This window comes from Lepidochelys olivacea, assembly GCF_965140295.1.
Source record: "Lepidochelys olivacea isolate rLepOli2 genome assembly, chromosome: 26".
Taxonomy (NCBI): domain Eukaryota; kingdom Metazoa; phylum Chordata; order Testudines; family Cheloniidae; genus Lepidochelys; species Lepidochelys olivacea.
The window spans coordinates 14,900,563-14,925,108 of record NC_140436.1 but is presented as its reverse complement, the minus strand read 5'-3'; the positions used below and the strand labels follow the sequence as shown (position 1 = coordinate 14,925,108).

At 69.2% G+C, this 24,546-nt stretch overlaps 1 protein-coding gene across 1 annotated transcript; it reads left to right on the top strand.

Annotated features, from left to right (window-relative positions):
• Window positions 1-4,289: 4,289 nt before the first annotated feature.
• Window positions 4,290-23,178, top strand: SEMA4C (semaphorin 4C). Its single transcript, XM_084615253.1, has 15 exons — window positions 4,290-4,454; window positions 8,261-8,436; window positions 15,301-15,449; window positions 15,819-15,881; window positions 16,184-16,282; window positions 17,228-17,324; window positions 17,486-17,602; window positions 18,043-18,194; window positions 18,424-18,599; window positions 18,890-19,034; window positions 19,354-19,576; window positions 19,864-19,979; window positions 20,237-20,394; window positions 20,654-20,724; window positions 21,344-23,178. Exons 2-15 carry the CDS (start codon window positions 8,310-8,312, stop codon window positions 22,174-22,176), a joined length of 2,526 nt encoding a protein of 841 aa, XP_084471379.1. The 5' UTR covers window positions 4,290-4,454; window positions 8,261-8,309; the 3' UTR covers window positions 22,177-23,178.
• Window positions 23,179-24,546: the final 1,368 nt, after the last annotated feature.

The following is a 24,546-nucleotide window of genomic DNA, read 5'->3' as shown; positions in this document are numbered from 1 at the left end:
GCTTCCAGCCATTGGATCTGCGAGGCTGAAGAGCCCCGTATTAAATCTTTGTTCCCCATGTAGGTCCTGACAGACTGGGATCAGGTCACCCCTTCACCTTCTCTGTGTTAAGCTAAATAGACGGAGCTCCTGGGGTCTGCATCGTTAGGAAGCAGGGTTTTTAATCCTTCAATCATTCTTGTAGCTCTTCTCTGCCCCCTCTCCCATGTATCAGCATCCCTCCTGGCTTCTGGGCACCGGAACTATGTATTCCAGCAGCCGTCGCACCAGTGCCAAACACAGAGGTAAAATCACGTCTCCTCCTAGCTGAGATTCCCGTTTATCCATCCGAAAAGCACGTTGGTCCTTTTGGCCACAGCATCCCACGGGGAGCTCATGTGATTATCCACCCCCCCCCATCTTTTTCAGGGTCCCCGCTTCCCAGGGCAGCATCCCCCAGCCTGGAAGTGTGGCCTGCGGTCTTTGTTCCTCCATGCCTAAGTCTGCATTTAGCCGGACTAAAACGCAAATTGTTTGTCTGTGCCCAGCTTCCCAAACAATCCAGGTCGCTCTTTATCTTTGTGGCCTGGTCTCTTCATCAGTCACTGCTGCCCCAGTTTTCATATGAGCTGGAAACTTTATCAGGGATGATTTTATCTTTACTTCCAGATCAAATGTTAAATAGCGTAGGGCCCAGAAGAGATCCCGGTAGAAAGACACCCACCCCATGATGATTCCTCATTACGGTGATATTTGGAGTTGTGTGTCAACCAGCTTTTAATCCATTAACTGTGTGCCTTGGTAGTTTCATATCATCCTCGCTTTCTAATCAGAATGCCGCGTGGCACGCCGCACAATGCTTCACAGACGTCGAAGATCATTACATCACCACTGTCACCTTTATCAACCAAACTTGGAATCCCATCAAAAGCCATCAGGTTAGTTTGACAGGATTGCTTTCCAGAAACCCACGTTGATTGGCATTAATTACATCACCCTCCTTTAGTTCTTTATTAATCGAGTCCTGGATCAGCTGCTCCATTATCTTGCCCAGGATCGATGTCAGACTGACAGGCCTGGGTCATCCCGTTTACCCAAGGTCAGCTTCCTCCAGGATCCTGGAAGGTCCCCAGCCCTCCAAGAGTCCTTGTCCGAGGTGGGTGCTGAGCCCTGAAGGGAGTGAGAGCCGGGTGCTAGCATGACTCTGGGGAGGCAGGAGGCTAGGGGCCAGGACCCCTGGGTTGGAGTCCCAGCTTTAGGGGGCAGTGTGGGATGTCTGGGGTTTGTGTTTCACTGGCGGTACACATGCATAGTGGGGTCTAGGGGTTAGAGCAGGGGTGGCTGGGAGCCAGGACTCCTGGGTTCTCTCCCCAGTTCTGGAAGGGAGTGGGGGCTGGTGGGTTAGAGCAGGGGTGGCTGGGAGCCAGGACTCCTGGGTTCTCTCCCCAGTTCTGGAAGGGAGGGGGGGCTGGTGGGTCAGAGCAGTGGGGGCTGGGAGCCAGGACTCCTAGGTTCTGTTTCTGACTGTTACTGATTTGCTACGCACCATCAGGGAATTTCCTTCTTCTCCGTGTTGGGCACAGCGCTGCCCTGACGCCAATTCAGCGTGACACTGAATTAACGCTTGCCGAGCCCTGCGAGCCCGTTGATCAAAGGTGGAATAGAGGAGCAGCACGCTGCCCGCTGCCTTTCCACGCCAGCCGCAGAGCCGAGCTGGTTCAGAAGAGGCTTGTGGCTGGTTTTTCCAACTGCTGTAATTACCAGGTTCCCCTCCAACCGGCAGGATGACTAATACTCAGCAGCCTGGCGGGGGCTGCGCTCCCCAGATCTGGAGAATGAACTCTGGCGCAGGCGGGCTGAGAGCTGTGACTGTTCCCAGCTCCTTCTGTCGTGCCCAGCTCCCAGCATCGCCCTCCCCAGCCCCGCCCCCCACCTCAGACAAGGATCAGGGAGCTGCCGAGGAGCTGGAATCCAGGAGCATCTGTAGGTTTGGCTCTACTGGGACCGGCCCTCTTTCCCGACACGACACCGGGGCAGAGCCCTGGAGTTCTCTGCAGCCCCTCCAGAGGGCCCAGCCCAGGGGCAAGGGACTTTACGCCACCTGTGGGGCCTTCCAGATCCTGGGCTGCTCCGGGGACCAAATAGCCCTTGGCGTAAATTAGAGCAGCCCCAGGATGCTCTAGCGGCAGCCCAGCTGAGCTGCCCATGGGCTGTGGCGCAGTCTAGTCACTGCAGCGCCACATACCACAGGCCTGGAATGCCCGGGGTGCCTGGGCTTGTGCGGGGAGCACTCCTGGGGCCGTGCCATGCTGCCCGGGCATTACCCACCCCGCACGCTGGTGGAATGGCTCAGGGACAGGATCTCTCGCTGTGCATCGCTAGGCAAAGCCACTGTTTGCACCATTGGAGCGTCCCTGGGTGGGCATCCGGGGTGCAAATCACCGCCTGGCCCCATCTGCCCTCGTGCTTTGCACCACGGCCGTGTCAGGGGCTGCGATCGGGCCGGGCATGGGGATTGATAGCACGGACTAGACGTTCATTTCACAGTCCCTGATTTCCCCACCCTGAGCTGCATACAGGGCGAGCGGGGGCCGTTCTCCCTCCTTTGCTAGCCGGGGGTCAGGCTGGACAATCCAATGGACTCTCCAGGCCATAAGCTCTGTTCCCCCGGCCAGGGCACAGACACACCCTGCAATGGGGGTATCTCAGGTTATTTGGATCATCCCCGGAGTGCAACACAAACCATTTAATGCACAGCAATGCCAGGGATCAGACGTGAGGCAGGGAGGAGTTAAATCCCGCCCTGGGCAGACAGGCAGCGCCAGGCCCCTGCACCATGTTAGTCCCACTGATGCTGGTCAGCAGGGCTAAGTGGTCCCAAGGCCTTGCTGGAATAGATTCACCCGGCCCTTGCCTAGGCCCCGAAACCAGCAGTCGCCTGCAGTCGCCTGCAGCTCCCACTGCTTTCCAAGGAGGGGGATGAGACGGGCCACACCTCTGGAGCCACCGGCTTCCCCAGGGGCCAGACAGTGATGGACGTCTGAGGTTGACACATCGGCCACCAGATCCATGCCCCTAGGGCAGCTGATGGGAACGGCCCAGAGCCCGAGTGGCTGCCCAGCACCCACCCTGCAGCGAGAGCGATGCCAGCTGGGGGGACCCAACTCTTTGATCCCTTTCTGGCCTTCCTTGGCTCACCCCCCTCCTCTGGCTGCTGGCTGCTTTTCCAGGGGGGTTACTCAGCACAGAGGGAATTCAGGCCTCTGCACACCCGGCCCCGGGGCTGCCTCTGTTACCACCCCTCCCCCACCGTGCACACTCCTGGGGGAGGTGCTGATTTTGGTCTGAGCCACTTACTGCAGCTTGGCTTAACCTTCAGCCTAATCGGTCTGACCTAAACCGGATTAAAGCCGCTCTAGAGGGGAGCAGCTGCCGGCCACCACCCTTGGAGGCTAACGGGGTACAGGCCTGCACAGACTCCCTGCAGGCAAGCACTGTCCCTGTGCCTCTTACACGGCTGCCAGTGACACCACAGACACTCCTCTAGCTGTTAGCACTATAGGGACTATGACACACGAGCAAACAGATCTGATTCTGTCCAGCAGAGGGCTGCCTCGCACACACCCTGCCGCTCCCACTCCCCGATCCCTGGGGCCTCCTGTGGTAGCGTTATCTCCCGCTTTGTTTGGCGGGGCTGGTGGACTCAGTAACCAACGCGTGTTTCAGTTAGCACAAGAGAGCCACAAACCAGCCCCATGCCCTGCCCCCAGCCTGCCGCTCCCATCCATCCCCCACCCCATCCACCCCCCCTGCCCCCAGCCCCATCCACCCACACACCCCAGCCCCCCCCCACCATCCATACACCCCTCATCCACACCCCCTGCCCCCAGCCCCATCCATCCCCCACCCCATCCACCCCCCCTGCCCCCAGCCCCATCCACCCACACACCCCAGCCCCCCCCACCATCCATACACCCCTCATCCACACCCCCTGCCCCCAGCCCCATCCATCCACACCCCAGCCCCCCACACCATCCATCCACACCCCATCGGTCCCCCACCCCCTGCCGGCCATCCACACACCCTGCCTCAGCCCCATCCATCCCCCACCCCCAGCCCTCCACCCCCATCCACACCTCCAGCCCCATCCAGCCCCATCCAGCCCCACCCCCACCCCCAGCGGCACACACCATCCACCCCCCGCCGGGCCTGATCCCAAGGGCTCCCCGTGGCCCCGCGGCAGCAGCGGACGCTGGGGGGCCGGGCTCCGAGGCGTCCCATTCATCTGGCGAGGGAGCCCCGCCCCCGCTGACGTCAGCCGGAGGAGGGGAATCGAGGCAGGCAGGCGAGCGGGCTGCACGCTCGGGGCGAGCGAAGAAAGGGCAGCGCCAGCGCCGTGTGCCGGGCCCCCCCGAGCGCCCCGCAGCCCCGGGCCCGTCGGTTTTCGCGCTGGGCCGGGCCCCAGAGCCGCGAAGGTGAGTGGGGGGGAGGCGAGAAGCCGCTTTTGTTCCTCTCCGGTGTTTGCGGGGGGGCTGCCGGGCTCGGCTCGCTTGCGGCTCAAAGGGAAGCGAACCCCAGCGCGTCGCCCCGGGCCCCCTTCGCCACAGCCCCCCCGTCGGGCGGGGAGCCCCCCCCGTGCAGCCGGCACCCCGCTTTCCAGGGCAGGCTGCAGCCCGCGGAGCCCCCCCGCAATTGACCCACTTTCTTTGTGCGAACGAGCCTTGGGCTGGGGGCGAGCGTCCCCCCCCCGGCCCCCCTCCCGCTCAGCCGAGCGCGGCGGGCGGGGCCCCCGCAGACTTTGGGCGGGGGGGCACTGGCTTTGCTCTCTGCGAGCACCAACTGCGCTGCAAAGTTTCCAGGCTGGGCCCTCGGGGCTGGGGCGGGTTGGACTCCGGTGGTGGGGGCCTTGGGGCACATCTGCCCCCCCCAAAGAAAAGCCCCTTTGCGCTCCCTGCACCCAGGGCTCCTGCAGCCTCGCCTCGGGGGAGCGGGGGCCCCTCAGCCCAGGGACTCGGGCTCCCCGCCGACGGCCGAAGTCCCCGGGGCGGGGGTCGGTGGCTGGCAGGACCCGGGGGGGGGGGATCCCGGCTCCGCGCTGTGGGGCGCAGGACCTCCCCCCCCTGCCCAGGTCGTGTCAGCAAAGCCGCGGCCCGCTGAGCTTGCGGAGGCTCCGCCCGCTTCTCCTTTCTCTGCTCCCAGCCCCGCTCCCCGGGGGCGGCCGGGGGGGCGCAAGCAGCGCCCTCGGCGAGCCTCTTCCGCTGCCCCCTTGGGGGGTTATTGCCCCCCGTGTCTCCGGGCTCGGCTCCAGCCCCGCGGGGCCTCGGGCTCCCCCCACTGCTCCGGCTCCGGGGCGCCCCGCGGCGCTGGCTCCCGCCTGCCCCCATCTTGGGGGGGGGGCGACCCGGGAGTTGGGGGGCTGGGGTGGGGGACCCGGGCCCGCCCCCTACAGCCCCGGGCGGCTTCCCTAGAGCCCGCGGAGCTGGCAGCGCCCCCACCCGGCTCGGTCCCTTGTGGGGGGGGGGGGGGACTGCCCCACCCCGCTCGGCGGGGCCGGTCCCCGAGAGCAACGGGCAGTGCCCGCGCCGGCCGGCAGGGGGCGGAGCGCGCCGGGCCCAGCCGGGCTTTTGTTCCTTCGCAGCCCGAGGGGCGGCTCCGTGCTGGCCGGGGGGGGGCTGCTGGGGGGGGCGGTGGCTCCGTGCTGGCCGGGGGGGGCGGCTGCTGGTGGGGGGCGGCTCCGTGCTGGCCGGGGAGGGGCTGCTGGGGGGGGCGGCTCCGTGCTGGCCGGGGGGGCTGCTGGGGGGGGCGGCTCCGTGCTGGCCGCGGGGGGGGGAGGCTGCTGGCCGGGGGCGGCTGCTGTGGGGGGGCTGCTCCATGCTGGCAAGGGGGGGCTGCGTGCTTGGCGGGGGCGGGGAGGGCTGCTGGGGGGCGGCTCCGTGATGGGCGGCGGGGCCAGCTCTCTGCCCCACTGCACCCCAGGCAGAGTCCCCGCAGCCCACCCCTGCCCCGGTTGCTGGACTGGCTCCGTGGGGCAGAGCAGGGGCTGGCCAGGCTCTGCGGGGTTGCCTAGTGCTGGGCCTGCTGGCAGTGCGCTCACCCCTGTCCCCCCCTCAGGCGGGGAGCCCAATGGGGAGACCTGGGGGGGGTCTCTCCCCCCCAGGCTGGGGAATGGGCGAGCCCCACTGCGGCTGGGCTGCGCCTGCCTTGGCCCCCTTCCCCCACACGGCAGCTGGGCCCCCGGGCTGGGCTAGGCTGGCATGGGCAGCTGCTCGGCTGGCCTGACCATGTGTGGCCGGGGGTCTTGGGCCCCCGGGGGTCCCCCTTGGCACTGCCCCTTGCCACGCTCCGTGGGTTCGGGGCCTGGCGTCTCCCGTGGTCCCCGGGCTTGGGCTCCTCTGCCCCGGTTGAGCCCTGTGCGTGGGGTGATGCCGCGCTCCTGGAGTCCGTCCCCCCACGTGGTGCCCATCGTCTCCCCCTGCCCCGCGGCAGCTGGAAGGCGGGTGTGCCAGGGGCAGGCCTTTCCTCGAGGGAGAGCACGGCGCTCTCCTGCTGCAGGTGCCTCCTGACCCGTGGGTCCAGCAGCTGGTGGGGCAGGGGCAGGATCTGCCCCCTGCGCAGGAGCCAACAAGGGCTCGGGCTCGGTCTCCTGAGCTGCCTGTCCCCTGTCCCCTCCAGCCCCCCGAGCAGCTGCCAGACAGTGGTGGTTCTTGTGATGTGGGCGTTCGATGCACTGGTCGAAGACCCACCAACGCCGAGGGGCTGAGAGCAGGGGCTGGTCCCCGCGGGCTGGATTGGGCTGGGGGGCTTCCAGATGTTCCCTTGACTCCATTGGGAGTGGCGAACTCGGGCAGGGGTAGGGGCTGCCGCCTTGGCCTGTCCCCAGCCGGATCTCCCATTGGTGTGGTTGGCTTCCTGGCCGCGCTGGCCAGGATTCCCATAGCCCACTGCCTCGCTTCCTGGCCGGAAATCCACTTCTCCCCTGCGTGTCCTGCGGGGTGGGAGAGGCGGCTTCCTGCTTCCCTTCATGGAAAACAGTTATGCTCCTGCCGCTGTCCGGCTGGTAACCTGTGAGCTCTTCCCACATCCATTGCCCCCCAGCCCTGCCCTGTCATCCCCCCCACTCTGGCCCCTGCCCGGCTGGATGCCACGGGCACCTTCTGTCCTCTGAGGCCGTGTCCCACCCATGGTCTCCGTCAGTCCCTCCCCAGGACATGCTGGGGGACTCTGGGCAGCAGTGCTCCCCATGAGGCTCCAGGCATGTTTCTGCCCGCTCTGCTCCAGGCTGGCAGCGGGAAGCCAGGTGTCTGGGGTGGCAAGGGCCCAGCACAGGGCAGGAGAGAGCCAAGGGTCCCAAAGCCCCTCACTGGCGTGGAGGTAACTCACCAGCTGCCACCTGGGCTGGTGTCATTCTACCCATGTTAGAGGGGGAAACTGAGGCACAAGGCCAGAGAGGGAGTCTGTCAGAGCTGGGAATAGAACCCAGGAGTCTCTGCTCCCTCTCGGAAGGAGCCTGTGGGGACCTGCCCTGTCGGGATTGGCTCAGAGGGGCCCCTTTGGGGCTCTGAATGGGGAAACCCCCTCACCCATCCCTGTGTGGAGTTTCCTCCTGCAGAGGATGTGATGGCTGCAAGGTGGAGTAATCCCAGGGGAGTGTGTGGGGGGGGGGGGCAGCTGTGTGTTAGCTGGGAAGAGGAAGGAGCAGCTTTGCTGGCAGCCCCCGCGGCTCTTCCCCCTCCCTCCCCCCCCCGGGCTGACTCAGCACCAGCCCCATTGATGGCAGGAAGTAGTTACCGAATGAGGTGACCACAAAAGAGGGAATCCGTGACCCAGGGGTGGCACCGGCTTGGCAGAGTCGGGGGAAGCTCCCAGCAGGAGGGGCTGGTGCACCCCCAGCTCCTGCGGGGGACACTCGCCTAGGAAGGGGGGTGGATAAGGGAAGAGAAGCCGAGAGCTGCTGTGTGCGCCTCCCTCTCTGACACTGGGCGAATCCCCCACCAGCCTGCCCTTGGCTCTGGGGATAGGGCTGCCCCCCACGGTCGTTTCCTAGCTGGCTGGGTCAGACCCATTTACTCTTCCATGGGGCTGGGGCTGGCTTGGCAGGGAGTGCTTTGCGGGGGAGGGGGGGGATCTGGGGCTGGCTCAGCCCTCCCCCCCCATCCCCCCCCAGCTGAGTGTTCAGAGCAGACACATCTCAATGGTTCCCTTGTCCCGGTTTCCTGCCTGCCCACGTGCTTTGGCTCCTCTGCCCTTGGCCCCCCGTAACTTGCCCGTCTCTCGCCGCCAGGCCCCCGGAGCAGTGAGTGGAGCCGGGCGCAGGGAGGCCAGACCCCAGCATGCCACGGGGCAGCATGGACACCAGCCTCCCGGGCCTCGCCCTGCTCACCGCCGTCTGCCTGAGCGTGGGCACCACCGACACTGCCTGGTGGAACCTGGTGCCCAGGAAAACCATCCCCTACAACGGTGAGTGCACCCGTGGCCGGTCCGGGCGTGGCCGGGCTGGGGGGACGTGTCGTGTCTCAGTCGGCTGGCGCCCAGCCCCGGCTGAAAGCACAGAACCAGTGCGGTGCCCTGGGCTGGGCTGGGCTGGGCTTTTTGGCGTTAAACCGGCTGATAGAGGATGGGGGTGCAGCAGAGGGTCTGTGGAGGTGTGGGGCTGGGAACACCCCATCAGACAGACCCCTGGAGCCTGTCCCCAGGAGCATCCGCCCCACGGTGCTGAGCTGGGATCCTAGCGACTCACGGCAGAGGGGCCTGGAGGGATGACAAATTTTAACGAAGAAGTCGAGGGTCTGGCTCCGCAGTGCTGAGATTGGGGAGAGGTGGGGGGTCTGTGCGTGTCACTGTCAGGCTCGCGTTCCTGGCTCTGCAGCCACAACCATCTCTCGCTGTTTAAAGGGGAATGCAGAGACTCGCGTGATCCTGGGACTCCAGGAGCTGAGGCTTTGAGGAAACCCCCAAATCCCATGTGCCTGGGGCAGGGCCGTCCCTGGCTCGCTGTGCAGTGAGGGTAAGGGGCCAGCAGTGTCCCTGTGCTGGGGGGCAGCTGTGGAGAATCCCTGCCTTTGTGGGGGGGAAGCTCCCAGTCCAGCCTGCACTCGCCCCAGCAAAGGAAGGCAGGCCCAGTGGTTAGGGTGCTAGCTGGGACTTGGCAGACCTGGGTACAGTTCCCTGGGCAGCCATGGCCTCCCTGTGTCCCACGGGAGTCCCTGGAGCCTGTTCCCTGGGACGGGAGCACGTCCCCCCCACCCCCTCTGGGTCTGACTCGAGGGGCTGGAGCGGGGAGCTGGGAGAGGCAAAGGACAGGGTGGGAGTGACTGCTGCAGTTAAGCTGGGGTGTGCTCAGCCCTGGGGCCCCTGGCTGGAGGGGTGGGGCGGGGGGAGGACACGCCACAGTCGCTCTGAGCCCTGTTGGGGGGTGAAGCTGGTTTGGGGAGCTCAGGCCCCAGTACCGGGCCCATTGCCCAGAGGGGGCGTCTCCTGGACTGTGCGTGGGGCACAGGGCAGCACCTGTGGCCCGGCAGCCTGGCCCCTCCCTTGGGGGCAGCCCGTCCCTTTGCATAAATCTGGCTGGCACAGCCGGGCCATGGTGAGTCGTGACGTCCGGGCGCTGCTGGCGGGCATCTCCCGCTGGCATGGGATTGGGAGCCCCCTCCCCTCCCGGGACCCCCAGCAGCAGCCTCCCTGCCCTCCCACCGGGTGGGTGGCTCCAGCTGTCTGCAGGAGTTAACACTGGCCAGACCGGGAGCTCTGTGGGGTGGGGCGGGGGCCTCCGTCCTACTGCCGGGGTGACCCTCCCCGGCCTGGCCCCCATGGCTGGTTTGGCCTGTCAGCCAGCTGCTCGCCCCCTGGCTCCGTGGTACCTACGCTGGGGTCCCCAGACTCTCCCGGGGTCCCCCCCCGGCTGGTGGGAAGGGGGCCTGGCTGGCCCCAGGGGGCTGCCTCTCCGGAGGTGACATCAGGTGTTTGCACCAGCCCCGGGCAATGATCTCATCCTGTTTGCTGCTTGCTGCCCTCCCCAGGGCTCCCCTCCATCCTGCGCCCTGCTGCTCCCCCAGCACAGGGGCTGGGCCCGGGGGCGGCGTCCCTCCCTCGTGCCCACAGCCCCTCCTTCGGCTCCTGCCGTGCGGGGCGGGCGCCCGGCCCTCGTGCCCGCTCTGCTCCCTGGGCGCTCCCCCCTCGGTCCCGTGGCGCGGCACAAACCCGTCTTCGTTCCCCGCCTTGGCGCTCGCTCCGGGGGGGCTGACGGCCCCCGTTGGCGCGTGGGCGGGGATGTGTCATGAGGCGGTGCCCCTCGCTCCCGACCCGCAGCCCCTGCTTCTGCCAGGCTCTCTGCCCCCAGGGCTGCTCAGAAGCTGGCCCCGCTGTGCCCAGGGCAGGTTTCCTCCTGGGCCCCCTTCAGCACCCGGGCTCTGCAGCCCCCCCCGTTCCGCCCCCCGGCTCTCTGGGCACCCCAGTCCCTGCAGGAGCTGAGATGCACCAGCCAGCCTGGGGTTGCTCTGGGGCTGGGTGCTGCCCGCTGGGTCCGTTTCCCAGGCCCCGGCCTGGCTGTGGGGTGGGAAGGGGGTCGGGGGCCCTGGCTCCTCGCCAGGGGGCCCAGCGCTGCCCTCGCCCCACAAGCACGGCTGGTGCCCACTCTACCCGCTGCGGGGGGCTGGGCCCATCCTCTCGGGTGCGGCTGCCCGCGGCCTGTCTCCCCATATGGTGGGGGCTGGGCAGTGCTGCGGGCTCCCCTCCCCCGCCCAGCCGAACCCTGGGCTGGTGAGTGGGGGAGGGAGGCTGATTGAAGCCAGGTGCCCGCTTTGATCAGCCGCGGCGCTGTGGCGGGCTCTGCTCCCCGGGTCTAATGGGCCCCATCTGGCGGAGCGGCCGAGCCAGCCCCCTCAGTGCCGAGGCCCCAGGTTCTCCATCTCCCCTGGGAGCCCTGATCTCCAGGGTGCCAGGGGGTCTCCCCCACCTCCCAGTGCTCCTGGCCTGTGCCGAAGGAGTCTCTGGGTGTTCGTGGGGGGGAGCGGGTGCGACCGTCTCTGGGGAGGCTCATTCCCTGCGTCCAGTCCCGCTTTGCCTGGGTCACCTCAAGGTGCCCATGCTGCCCGTCTGCGACGTTAGGTGCTGGGGATGCCAAGTCTGGCAGGGTCTGTGCCCCAGGGCAGGGGGGCAGCGCTGGGGGCAGGGGTGAGCTGGCCACGGCGGTTCCAGCTCTGGCTTGGAGCCTGGTGTGCGGCGCCGTGTCTTGCATTGATGTCCGCGCCCGGCTGCCCTCACCCCGGGTTCAGGATCCAGGGAGATGCGGCCTGATTGGACCTCCCCATGCCAGCTGGCGTGTGTGTATTTGGGAGTGTTGTACGAGGCAGCGTCTAGGAATCTCCCTGTGCCCCTGGTGCCGTCGTGCCAGGCGCTGTACAGACCCGGACTGCAGAGCCGGTCCCTGGCCTGGGGTGACGTGCTCCTGGGTTGGGGATTGGGACACAGGAGGCTTCCTGGAAGTGGGGGGGGGGGGTGTCCCTGTTTCTCCCAAGGCTCCAGGCCAGTGTGAAGCGATCCGTACCCTGGGCCCTCTGCGCCAGCCTGGGGGATGGGTTTGTGTCGGGGCTCACATTGCGGCTGGTAACACGACCGGGCTGGTGCTGGGTTTCCTGCCATCAGCTTGGCCCAGCTCCGCTTACGGGGCCGGAGCTGCTGGTCCCAACTTCCCTTTCCAGTCTCCCTGCACCGGTCCCTCCGGCGCCCCGGGAAGGCAGAGCGTGCGGCCCCCAGCGCTGTGTCCGGCGTGGAGCAGAGCGAATGGGGGGGCTGTGTGGGCGACAGCCCCTCCCCCCCCCCCCCAGCAGTGCCTGGCAGATCTCCCTCCCCCCAGCCCAGAGTGGCTGGAGTTAGCTCTATATGCGCCCCCCCCGGCTCCACTCTCCCCATCAATGTGCCCTTTCTCTGAACAAAACTGGCCCTGGGGGCTGGGCTGGGCAGGGGCGGCAAAGGGCCCCTCTGCCAGGGCGCCAGGCTGAGCACTCTCCGGTTCCACCCAGCGCATCCCCGACAATGGCTCCCTTGTCCAGCCAGCGCGAGGAGCGAGCGGATCCCTGGGGGGCAAGGGGGGCTTCCGGGAAGGGGCTGGCGCCCGGGGCGGGGCTGGCTGGTCCCACGTGAGCTCCCCCGGCCCAGGGCGCTCAGCGGGTCTCTGGGCCCCAAGGAAGGGGCACGTTAGAGCTGAATTTGTCTCCAGGCTCAGGGCGTCTGTGGACGAGATGACAAGCTCAGGGCTGTTCCCAGCTGGGATAGCAGATAGCGTGGGGGGCTGCGGGCTGGGAGTGAGGGGCACCGGCAGAGCTGGGGGGGATCCTGGGGCTGGGCTAGCAGGGGGCTGCGGGTCGGGAGTGAGGGGCACCGGCAGAGCTGGGTGGGGGGCAGGGTGGGGCTGCGGGTCGGGAGTGAGGGGCACCGGCAGAGCTGGGGGGGATCCCGGGGCTGGGCTAGCAGGGGGCTGCGGGTCGGGAGTGAGGGGCACCGGCAGAGCTGGGGGGAGGGCACCGGGGCTGGGCTAGCAGGGGGCTGCGGGTCAGGAGTGAGGGGCACTGGCAGAGCTGGGTGGGGGGCAGGGTGGGGCTGCGGGTCGGGAGTGAGGGGCACCGGCAGAGCTGGGGGGGATCCCGGGGCTGGGCTAGCAGGGGGCTGCGGGTCGGGAGTGAGGGGCACCGGCAGAGCTGGGGGGGATCCCGGGGCTGGGCTAGCAGGGGGCTGCGGGTCGGGAGTGAGGGGCACCGGCAGAGCTGGGGGGGATCCCGGGGCTGGGCTAGCAGGGGGCTGCGGGTCGGGAGTGAGGGGCACTGGCAGAGCTGTGGGGGATCCCGGGGCTGGGCTAGCAGGGGGCTGCGGGTCGGGAGTGAGGGGCACTGGCAGAGCTGGGGGGGATCCTGGGGCTGGGCTAGCAGGGGGCTGCGGGTCGGGAGTGAGGGGCACTGGCAGAGCTGGGTGGGGCTGCGGGTCGGGAGCGAGGGGCACTGGCAGAGCTGGGGGGGACCCCGGGGCTGGGCTAGCAGGGGGCTGCGGGTCGGGAGTGAGGGGCACCGGCAGAGCTGGGTGGGGGGCAGGGTGGGGCTGCGGGTCGGGAGTGAGGGGCACCGGCAGAGCTGGGTGGGGGGCAGGGTGGGGCTGCGGGTCGGGAGTGAGGGGCACCGGCAGAGCTGGGTGGGGGGCAGGGTGGGGCTGCGGGTCGGGAGTGAGGGGCACCGGCAGAGCTGGGTGGGGGGCAGGGTGGGGCTGCGGGTTGGGAGCGAGGGGCACTGGCAGAGCTGGGGGGGATCCCAGGGCTGGGCTGGCAGGGGGCTGCGGGTCGGGAGTGAGGGGCACTGGCAGAGCTGGGGGGGACCCCGGGGCTGGGCTAGCAGGGGGCTGCGGGTCGGGAGTGAGGGGCACCGGCAGAGCTGGGGGGGATCCCGGGGCTGGGCTAGCAGGGGGCTGCGGGTCGGGAGTGAGGGGCACCGGCAGAGCTGGGGGGGATCCCGGGGCTGGGCTAGCAGGGGGCTGCGAGTCGGGAGTGAGGGGCACCGGCAGAGCTGGGGGGGATCCCGGGGCTGGGCTAGCAGGGGGCTGCGGGTCGGGAGTGAGGGGCACCGGCAGAGCTGGGGGGGATCCCGGGGCTGGGCTAGCAGGGGGCTGCGGGTCGGGAGTGAGGGGCACCGGCAGAGCTGGGGGGGATCCCGGGGCTGGGCTAGCAGGGGGCTGTGGGTCGGGAGTGAGGGGCACTGGCAGAGCTGGGTGGGGGGCAGGGTGGGGCTGCGGGTCGGGAGCGAGGGGCACTGGCAGAGCTGGGGGGGATCCCGGGGCTGGGCTAGCAGGGGGCTGCGGGTCGGGAGTGAGGGGCACTGGCAGAGCTGGGGGGGATCCCGGGGCTGGGCTAGCAGGGGGCTGCGGGTCGGGAGTGAGGGGCACCGGCAGAGCTGGGGGGGACCCTGGGGCTGGGCTAGCAGGGGGCTGTGGGTCGGGAGTGAGGGGCACTGGCAGAGCTGGGTGGGGGGCAGGGTGGGGCTGCGGGTCGGGAGCGAGGGGCACTGGCAGAGCTGGGGGGGACCCTGGGGCTGGGCTAGCAGGGGGCTGTGGGTCGGGAGTGAGGGGCACCGGCAGAGCTGGGGGGGACCCTGGGGCTGGGCTAGCAGGGGGCTGTGGGTCGGGAGTGAGGGGCACTGGCAGAGCTGGGTGGGGGGCAGGGTGGGGCTGCGGGTCGGGAGCGAGGGGCACTGGCAGAGCTGGGGGGGATCCCAGGGCTGGGCTGGCAGGGGGCTGCGGGTCGGGAGCGAGGGGCACTGGCAGAGCTGGGGGGGATCCCGGGGCTGGGCTAGCAGGGGGCTGCGGGTCGGGAGTGAGGGGCACTGGCAGAGCTGGGGGGGATCCCGGGGCTGGGCTAGCAGGGGGCTGTGGGTCGGGAGTGAGGGGCACTGGCAGAGCTGGGTGGGGGGCAGGGTGGGGCTGCGGGTCGGGAGCGAGGGGCACCGGCAGAGCTGGGGGGGATCCCGGGGCTGGGCTAGCAGGGGGCTGCGGGTCGGGAGTGAGGGGCACCGGCAGAGCTGGGGGGGACCCTGGGGCTGGGCTAGCAGGGGGCTGTGGGTCGGGAGCGAGGGGCACTGGCAGAGCTGGGGGGGATCCCGGGGCTGGGCTAGCAGGGGGCTGTGGGTCGGGAGCGAGGGGCACTGGCAGAGCTGGGGGGGGCAGGGCTGGGCTAGCAGGGGGCTGCGGGTCGGGAGCGAGGGGCTGCCAGCCATGACAGTGCAAGGAGGCAGCAGCCGCTTGCCTGGCCCTGTTGCCTGTCCGGCCCCGTCTCTGCTGGGGGCTGTTGGCTCTCAGGGCAGGAAGCGGGGGGCGGCTGGGGCAGTTACACTCCTGCTGGCAGAGAGCGAGTTGTCTCCAGGACGCCCTTCTCTAGGGCTTAAGGTTCATGGAGCCTTGTCCTGGGGCCAGCCCAGACTCAGCCTCGTTCTCTGCTAGCCTTGGCCCCTGGGATCCCTCAGCACCTGCCCCCCAGTGGGTGGGATCCCCCCTTGCCCTACAAGTGGTTGGTCCAGTGCCCGGGGTGCCAGCCAAGCAGCCAGCAGGACCCCTGTGACTCCTGGATCCCGCCTGCCCCCAGGGTGCAGCCCGGGAGTGAGGGACTCGCTCGCCCTCGCTGGGGCAGGGTGTGGGGCGGGAGCCCTGGCATTACCACGCGGCCCCTCGGCTGGCACTGGGCAGCAGGCGGCCTGGGTCACGGTGGTGGTGCCAGGCCATGGTCTGGCCCTGTGCCCCCAGGAGCCCGCAGGCCCCCGAGTGCCCTGACGCCCTCCCGTCCCCTCCCCGCAGAGCTGAAGGACGTGGCGAAGCGGTTCTCCAAGGCGGGCGTGTCCCACTATAAGACGCTGACGCTGGGCGAGGCCGAGAGGGTGCTGTACGTGGGTGCCCGTGAGGCCATCTTCGCCCTTGCCACTGGCACCATGGAGCTGAAGGCAGCGGTAAGAGGGGGGCGGGTCACCACGGGGCCTGGGAGTGGCCCCCAAAGCCTGGCGGTGCCCCCCATCTAGGGGGACCGAGCCATGAAGGGTCTGGCTGGCCTGGGGGTGCTGGTTTAAACAGCCCCTTGGGGAGCGGTACCCCCTGCTGGGCACCCCCTGAAGGCGGGCGTGTTCTCCTGGCCGTGCCCTGGGCTGGTTGCTGGGCACCTCCTCTGCAGGGAAGGGGGGGTGGCTCTTGACCCAGCTAGGGGCCCCCCCAGATGTCGGGGAGCGTGGAGGGCTGAGCCCTGTGTGGCTGCAGGAGATGGGGGGTGGGGCAGGACCTGGGGGGCTGGTTGGCCCCTGACCCCACTCCCTCTGGCTTGGCAGATCTCCTGGGAGGCTCCGGCAGAGAAGAAAGTGGAATGTATCCAGAAGGGCAAGAACAACCAGGTACGTCAGCTGGGCACAGGGGCCCCGGCTCCCCCCGCCCGCCCCTGGCCTCGCCCCATGGGCAGGGCCCCCCCTCCTGAGCCCACGGGTCTGTCCTGCAGCCCCTGCTGCGCGTGGGGGGCAGGTCCCGGTGCGGCAGGGTGACGGCACGTGCCCCGTCCCTCCCCGGGCTGGGGGAGCTTGCGGGGTCCCACATCCCCAGGCAAGATCTGCTTGCTCCATGGCCAGCCCTGCCCTGGGGGCGGGGGGAACCCGGAGAGACCCCCCCCGCCCCCCCCACTAACCAGCCCCTTTCTCCCCAGACCGACTGTTTCAACTACATCCGCTTCCTCCAGAGCTACAACGGCTCCCACCTGTTCACCTGCGGCACCTTCGCCTTCCAGCCCAAGTGCACCTACATAGTGAGTAGGGCCGGGAGCGGCTCCTTGCCCCGCCCCCCCGCCACGCCCCCTGCTGGGCCGGGCCGGGCGCGGCTCCTTGCCCCCCCCCCCCGCCGCCCCCTCTGCTGGGCCGGGAGCGGCTCCTTGCCCCGCCCCCCCCGCCGCCCCTCCTGCTGGGCCGGGCCGGGAGCGGCTCCTTGCCCCGCCCCCCCCGCCGCCCCCCCTGCTGGGCCGGGCCGGGAGCGGCTCCTTGCCCCACCCCACCCCGCCGCGCCCCCTGCTGGGCCGGGAGCGGCTCCTTGCCCCGCCCCCCCCGCCGCCCCCCCTGCTGGGCCGGGCCGGGAGCGGCTCCTTGCCCCACCCCCCCGCTGCCCCCCCTGCTGGGCCGGGCCGGGAGCGGCTCCTTGCCCCGCCCCCCCCGCCGCCCCCCCTGCTGGGCCGGGAGCGGCTCCTTGCCCCGCCCCCCCCGCCGCCCCCCCTGCTGGGACGGGCCGGGAGCGGCTCCTTGCCCCACCCCCCCGCCGCCCCCCCTGCTGGGCCGGGCCGGGAGCGGCTCCGTGCCCCGCCCCCCCTGCTGGGCCGGGCCGGGAGCGGCTCCGTGCCCCGCCCCCCCTGCTGGGCCGGGCCGGGAGCGGCTCCGTGCCCCGCCCCCCCTGCTGGGCCGGGCCGGGAGCGGCTCCGTGCCCCGCCCCCCCTGCTGGGCCGGGCCGGGAGCGACTCCGTGCCCCGCCCCCCCTGCTGGGCCGGGCCGGGAGCGGCTCCGTGCCCCATTTTGCCAATAGAGGCTGGGAGTCCGAGGTGGCGAACGAAGCAGGGGATGCTGACAGGTGCTGCCCGCTGCGTGGCCGGGGTGGAGCTGAGCCGTGGGGCGTTCTCAGACCTGGCTGTGGGCCCAGCACAGCCCCGTCTCTGCAGGCTGTGTCCTGCCGGGCCCCACTGACCCTGCGTGGGGGGCATCTCTTTCAGGAGCTGTCCAGTTTCTCCCTCAACAGGCTGGCCTTCGAGGATGGGAAGGGGAAGTGCCCCTACGACCCGGCCAAGGGCCACACGGGCCTCATCGTGGGTAGGTGGCGCCCTTGGGGGGAGGCTCTTCAGGGGGCCCGCGGGCTGGGCCGGGGGGTGTCCGGCTGGGATGGGGCCTAGGGTGCCCGCGCTGGGGTTGGGGGTGGGGTGGTATTTCAGCCCCGTGCACCCGGTTAACCCCTTCTTGGCCATGCCGTCCAGATGGCGAGTTGTACTCGGCGACACTCAACAACTTCCTGGGGACGGAGCCCGTGATCCTGCGTAACCGGGGCCCCCACTACTCCATGAAGACGGAGTACCTGGCCTCCTGGCTGAATGGTGAGGGGGGGCACAGGCCTGGGGGGCTGGCTGAATGGGTGGGGAGAAGGGCCCCGGGGCCACAGCTCGTACAGTTGGTCCTGCAGCCCCCTTTCTGTCGCGGGAGGGATTCTCACTGGGGGGGGGCTCTGAGAGGAGCCCCCTTGGGCCCCCCAGTACCAGCCCATCCCACTGTGGGTCTGGCGAGCTGTAAGGCCTCCTCCTGGGCTCCTGCTACCCAAGTCTGGGTCTCTCCCCATGTGGCCTCTGGCCGGCGGGGAGGCTGCATCGCTGAGCTGGGGGCTCTGGGGGAGCGGGTCCTGCAGCAGCCCGGGGGGGCCATTGGAGGGGGCGCAGCAGGGCATCTGGCACCAAGCGTGACGGCTGGGGGGCCCGAGCGGGGAGCTGGAGGGATGTGGGGCCCAGGAGCCCTGGACTCATGTGCCCCCCGCCCATTGCAGAGCCCCACTTCGTGGGCTCAGCCTACGTGCAGGAGAGCGTGGGCAGCAGCAGCGGGGACGACGACAAGGTCTACTTCTTCTTCAGCGAGCGGGCCGTGGAGTACGACTGCTACGCCGAGCAGGTGGTGGCCCGCGTGGCCCGGGTCTGCAAGGTACGGCCGGGAGCTGCGGCAACCAGCCCTCGGGGCGGGGCCCCCAGAGACGCTGCGGCGTGGCTGGAGCCCGGGGGGCCGGGCCCTGGGGGGGGGACCCTGGTGGTGGCTCGGTGTCGAGGGGGGCAGGAGAGCTCCCGGGGCTGGTGCCAGGCAGGCTGGGCCAGGGCATGGGGCTCTCGGGGTCTGGCCTGTCCCGGCCCCTCACGCGGTGCCTCCCTCTGCCCAGGGGGACGTGGGCGGCGCCCGGACCCTGCAGAAGAAGTGGACGACGTTCCTCAAGGCCCGGCTGGTCTGCTCCATCCCGGAGCAGCAGCTGCATTTCAACCGGCTGCAGGCCGTGTACACGCTGGGCGGGGCCGGCTGGCGCGACACCACCTTCTTCGGCCTCTTCCAGGCTCGCTGGTGAGCACGGCGGGCGGATGGGGAGCCCCGGGCCACTGGGCATCCCCCCAGGCCCTGCTGCCTCCGTCCCACCTCCACAGACCCCCGCCCCTCCGCAGCCGGTGCCAACCCTGCCATTGGGCCCGTCTCCCCAGGGCTGCCCCCCAACTCTCATACGCCCCCTCGGGCCAGGGAAGAAGCTTTCCCCTGGCTCCCTCCCATCCCCCAGGCTCTGCCCCGGCCATCCCCCCCAATCCTCCCAGCACCCCCAGCCCCAGCTCCACGCTGGGTCTCACCCTCCCTCCCCACAGGGGGGACGTGGACGTCTCTGCCGTCTGCCAGTACCACATCGAGGACGTGCGCAAGGCCTTCGAGGGGCCCTACAAGGAGTACCGGGAGCAGGCCCAGAAGTGGGGCAGGTACTCGGACCAGGTGCCCAGCCCCCGGCCTGGGGCGGTAAGTGCCACGGGGACTGGGGGGACCCAGCCATCACAGCGGGGAGCGCCAGCTGCTCTCATCTCTGCCAGGGACCACCCCCCAGAGCAGTGCCCCCTTGGGGGCTGGGTGGGCACTCACCAATCCCCACCCCAGGGCTAAAAGGGGTCCCCCTCCCAGCGCGGGCACTTCAGCTGCCTCTACCCCCCAGGCTGCCAGCTAAGCTATGCCCTGCCCCCCAGGTTGGTGGTGTCCTCTGCCCTCACTTGGTGCCTGGCCCCTCTGGGCTGAGGGCTGGGCGCTGCCCGGCCCCGCACTGACGCGGCCCCTCTCCCCGCAGTGCATCACGGACTGGCACCGGCAGAACGGTGTTGCCAGCTCGCTGGAGCTGCCGGACAACACGCTGAACTTCGCCAAGAAGCACCCGCTGATGGACGAGCCGGTGCTGCCATGCCACAACCGGCCCCTGCTGCTCAAGAAGGACGCCAACTTCACCCGGCTGGTGGTGGACCGGGTGCGCGGGCTGGATGGGGCCTCCTACAACGTGCTCTTCATTGGGACAGGTACCCACCAGGGCTCTGCTCCCCCTTCCCCTTCCCTCGAGAGGCTCAGCTCTCCCCCGCCACCAGCCTGGCCCAGCCTTGCCCAGGGGGGGGTGCGATGGGGGGAGGGGCCGCTTTGGGAGCCGGTGAGCATGTGATGGGGGGCAACCTGGGAGGTGCATCTCCCAGCTTGGGGTGGCCGAAGCGTTACTGGGGGCACCGTGGGGATCCTGCAGGAGTGATGAGGGCTGCCCGGGGCCCCTCCCCTGCGCACGGCTCCCCGCAACCCTGCCCTGCGGCTCTTCCAGGTGATGGGTGGCTCCACAAGGCCCTAGTCCTGCCCTCCCGCGTCCATCTCGTGGAGGAGCTGCAGGTCTTCGAGCCGGCGCAGCCCATCGAGAGCCTCGTGCTGGCCCGCCAGAAGGTAGGGGGCGGGGCACCTTGGTGACAACCAGAGGGCAGTGGGGGGCGGGGTAGAGCACAGGGAGTGTGTGTGGGATGGGAGATGTCCTGGGCTGTTGTGGGTGCCGGGATAACAGGGGGTGCCATGGGGGAGGGGGCCAGGTGTGGGGGGGATACCCAGGAGGCTGTTGGGGGGGGGGGGGGCCGCACAGGGTATGGGCAGTGATGGCTCTAGGCTGCTCCATCTGCAGTGATGTGTGTGTCCCTGCCCCCCCCCAGAAGCTGCTCTTCGCCGGATCTCGCTCCCAGGTGGTGCGGCTGTCCCTGGCCGACTGCGCCAAGTACCGCTCCTGTGCCGACTGCGTCCTGGCCAAGGACCCCTACTGCGCCTGGAGCCGCAACGCCAGCCGCTGCCTCCGGGCTGACGGCGCTGACGGGTGAGGGGGCCGCGGGCTGAGGGAGGGGTCATGGCCTGCGGGCCGGACGCTTCCCACGTGGAGGGCAGGAAGGGGCTGCCCCCTCCCAGAGGGCCCTGATTAGCATCTCTCTGCCCTGCCCCAAGCACTGGAAGGTCTCCCCCCCCCCCCCCCGGCCGGGCTCTGGCCCCCATCCGGAGCAGTGACTGCCAAGGGGCAGTGACTGGCTTGGCGCCCCACAGGGACAGCTGGGGCTGTGCTGACTCTGGGTCTCTCTCAGGTCCCTGCTGGTCCAGGACGTGGTGAACGCGGACACGGCTCTCTGCAACCTCCTCCGAGCAGCCCCCTCAGGTGAGAGGACACCGGCGCCCCTCCCCAGGCTGGGAGCCAAAGGGGCTGGGGGGGACATGCACTCTGTTAGCTTGGGGGGCCCCCTCTCAGCGCGGGCTTGGGAGCCAGGACTCCTCTCTGTGCCTTAGTTTCCCCAGCTGGACAGCCAGGCTGACGGGTGCTGAGGTACCTGCCCGGAGCTGAAGCTGCCCTGTGCTGCAGGGTTTGGGTTCTTGTCCCAGGGCCTCTCCTGGGTCATCCCCAGGACCTGGGTGAAGGGCACTTGGCCCCTGGGCTGTCAGGCCAGTCCATGACTCGGCCAAACATCTCCCGTGTACCCATCCTACAGGCCACAGCCACCCCCCATGCCCCGCCGGTCGTGGCACAGCCCAGGTGCGTCCATGTGCCCAGCTCCTGCCGCGGCCTTTGTGAAACCCGCAGCAACGTCAGTGCCCACGGGGCACGCGCTGTCTCCAGGCTGGTCCCTGCAGCCTCAGCAGAGAGGCCTAGGCCAAGCCCTGGGGCTGACATCGCCCGCGGGGCATCCCTCTGGGGCAGGGCTGTGGGATGGGCAGAGGGCTGGTGGGAAGGGGGTCCAGCCCCCACCTCAGCCTGACCCCTTCTCCCCTCTGTCCCGCAGTTAAAGTCACTCCCAAGAACGTCACGGTGGTGGCCGGCGCAGACCTGGTCCTGCCCTGCAGCCTCACCTCCAACCTGGCCCGGGCACGCTGGACCTTCGATGGGCGGGAGCTGGCCGAGGACCAGGCCTCGCTGCTGTACGACGCCCACCTGCAGGCCCTGGTCCTCCTGGGCGCGGGCCCCCAGCACGCTGGCGCCTACCGGTGCTTCTCGGAGGAGCAGGGCGCGCGCCTGGCGGCCGAGGGCTACGTGGTCTCGGTGGTGGCCGGCCCGGCCACCCCGCTGGAGGCCCGGGCCCCGCTGGAGAGCCTGGGGCTGGTGTGGATGGTGGCGATCGCCCTGGGCGCCCTGTGCCTGGTGCTGCTGCTGGGGGTGCTGTCCTTGCGGCGCCGGCTGCGGGAGGAGCTGGCCAAGGGCGCCAAAGCCGCGGAGAGCACCCTGGTGTACCCCATCGAGCTGCCCAAGGAGCCCTCCAGCCCCAAGTTCGTCCCCAGCGCCGACTCGGACGAGAAGCTCTGGGACCCGGCCAGCTACTACTATTCGGACGGCTCCCTCAAGATCGTGCCGGGCCGCGCCATGTGCCAGAACGGCTCGGCCACACCCTCGCCCCCTGCCAACGGCATCCCCGGGCAGCCCCTGGCCTCCCCGCCCCCGCACTCGCCCAGCCGCATCCACCTGGGCAGCATCCGCGGCTCCTCCTCCAACGGGTACATCCGCCTGCAGCTGGGGGCCGAGGAGCGGCCCGGCTACGGCGACCTGGCCGAGGAGCTGCGACGGAAGCTCCAGCAGCGGCAGGCGCTGCCCGACTCCAACCCCGAGGAGTCCTCGGTGTGAGCCCGGGGCTGCGGGCCTCTGGCACAAGGCGCGGCTACCTCAGACCCGGCCGGGGGCCCCGGGCTCCCCCGCCCCGCCGGGACGCTTTTGCATTTCAGGACACGCGGGGGACCCTTTCCCGAGCGACCCCTGTGGATTTCGATACCCCCGGGGTGGGCGTTTCACTGGATCGGGCCCGTTCCGGAGTCCGCCCCGGCCCTGGACTCTGCCCCCCTGGCTGGGCCCTGGGAGCGGCTGGTTGAGACGCACGGGCAGGTCCTGGACGGACAGAGGGGGCGCACGAGTCTGCCCCGGATCCTGGGTGGACGGAGCCTACTTGGGACCTGGTGCCTGGAGTGGATGCTGGCTGGATTTTGGAGGCCGGCTCGCCCGAGAAGCACGGCCTGGTGCTGTTGGCTGCTTGTGACTGCCCATCCTGGCTGGCATGGCACTGGCCGGTGGGCGCTGGCATGTGGGAGCGAGGGCAGACCCTGAGCTGACACAAGACGCCCTCCCAGTAACGGTGGGCAGGACTGCATTGCATGCTGGGAACAGGGCGCCCATCCCCATTACCTGTGGGCGGCAGTCCTTGGAGAGGAGGGGGGGAAGTCGGCTCTGGCCCCCCGAAGCGGGTGATCTCCCATGCCCCACGGCCTGCATGCTGGCGATGGGCCAATGGTGTCCTTGTGCCCAGGTGGGGGAGGGGCTGGTGGAATGGGGGGCTGTGTTCCTGTGCCCCCCAGGCCAGCTCAAACTGCAGAGATGGACTTGGCCGAGGAGTGGAGGAGGTGGGGTGGGGGTCACCAGTGTAAATACCCCCCCACGCACCCCGCCTGGGTCCCTGCCCCTTGGCCAAGCCAGTTCCCGCCCCACCTACCCCCCCATCCTGCACGCCAGCTGTCCCCATCCATGTAAATAAGCAACAAGGACCCACCCCACCCCTGTGTAATTTATTTGTTACGGAAATATATTTATTGGCTGTAAATATTGGAGTATTTTTATATTAATAATAAAAGGGAGAGAAACCCCAGCCGGTGCCTATTGCCGTGTGTGTTGGGGGGCTGGTAGGTGTCGACAGGTGCTGTATTCTGCTCCCGGCTCTGCTGGGGTTGGGGTGGGTTTGAGAGAGACGTGGGGGTGGGCAGTTGGGCTGGGGGGGGGGGGACAGCACTGTGCATTTTGTAGTTAGCGCATCACCCTCCCCACGCACCCCCTGGGGCTTGGCCTCGCTGTCTGTGCCCAACCTGGGCCCTGCACCCCCTGCCCGAGGCACCTGGGCCAAAGCGCGGGAGCCCTGCCTGGGCTGGCGGAGGGCTGTTCCCGGCCCCCGGCCTGTGAGCTCATGGAAAAAGGAGCGGGCGGCCTATAAAAGGGCATTGAGTCTTCCCAGAGTGGAAAAAGCCAGCGCTCCCCTGGGAGCTGGCCTCCCTGCCAAGGGGGAGGGCTGGGCCCTCGCCGGGCCTGGAGCACTCTTAAAGCAGCAGCCGCAGGGTCTCTGCCTAATCCGTGGGGCGGGGTGGGAGGTTTCTGTGGGTTGGGGGGAGCCTCTTGCAGCTTTGCCTCCCCACCCCAGCCCCCTCTGTTCCCACCCCTCGGGATCAGTGCATGGGCTGGCTGGGATCCCCCCTCCACCAACACGAGCTAGGACCCCTGGGTTCCATGCCCTACTCTGGCACTGCTCCCATGGGCCCAGGCTCACGGCCCTATGGAGAGGGGCCTGATCCTGCTGCAGCCCCATGGGGACAGGCATGTGTGGATCTGTGCTGTGCTCTGCCTGCCCTGGGGCATCAGGCTAGGGGGGTTCAGGGCACCCCACTGATCATCTCGCTCGCTGGCCTTTGAACCCTACCCCTCCTGCCAGCTTTGCAGCCCAATCCCAGGGTCCATGCCTGCAGGCGCCTCTCAGAACTGTGCCCCCCCTCCCGCCCCAGCCTGTGACAAGCTCTGCCTTGAAAGCCCTAGTCCTTCCCTTTCCCCAAACCACAGCGACTGAAAGATCCTGCTCCTCTAAAGCACAGGTGCAGCTTAGAACAGTCGTTGCAACCTTATCACTTTCCAGATGAGCTGCAGCCAAAGCAAGTGCTAACCTGCTTAACCCTTTAGAGGCAGAGCCAGTCTATAGCTGAGACTTTCTGGGCAGGGCCAGCACCCTGCTCACTGGGGCGTGATGTGAATGTGGGGGGCGGGGGTTGCCAGCTGCCCAGGGTCCCCCAGGAGCAGCCCTGTGGGGTAGCTCTCGGGAGTCTGGCCAGGTGCTCGGTCCCTGCTGACAGCTGTCCGCTTTGCAGGGCCACCCCAGCGCTGGTGGCTCTCGGGGCTGGCTGGCCCAAGCCCCAGTCGATCCTGGTTGAATCCACACGAACGGCCGGGCTCTGACTCCCCCCAAGTCCA

What these genes read in the sequence shown, in the direction of transcription:
- SEMA4C (XM_084615253.1), top strand. Translation starts at nt 8,310, where the DNA reads ATGCCACGGGGCAGCATGGACACCAGCCTCCCGGGCCTCGCCCTGCTC. An exon ending in AGCCCAAGTGCACCTACATA is followed by an intron (nt 16,283 to 17,227) that starts GTGAGTAGGGCC and finishes CATCTCTTTCAG; the next exon opens with GAGCTGTCCAGTTTCTCCCT. An exon ending in GCGTGGCCCGGGTCTGCAAG is followed by an intron (nt 18,195 to 18,423) that starts GTACGGCCGGGA and finishes CCCTCTGCCCAG; the next exon opens with GGGGACGTGGGCGGCGCCCG.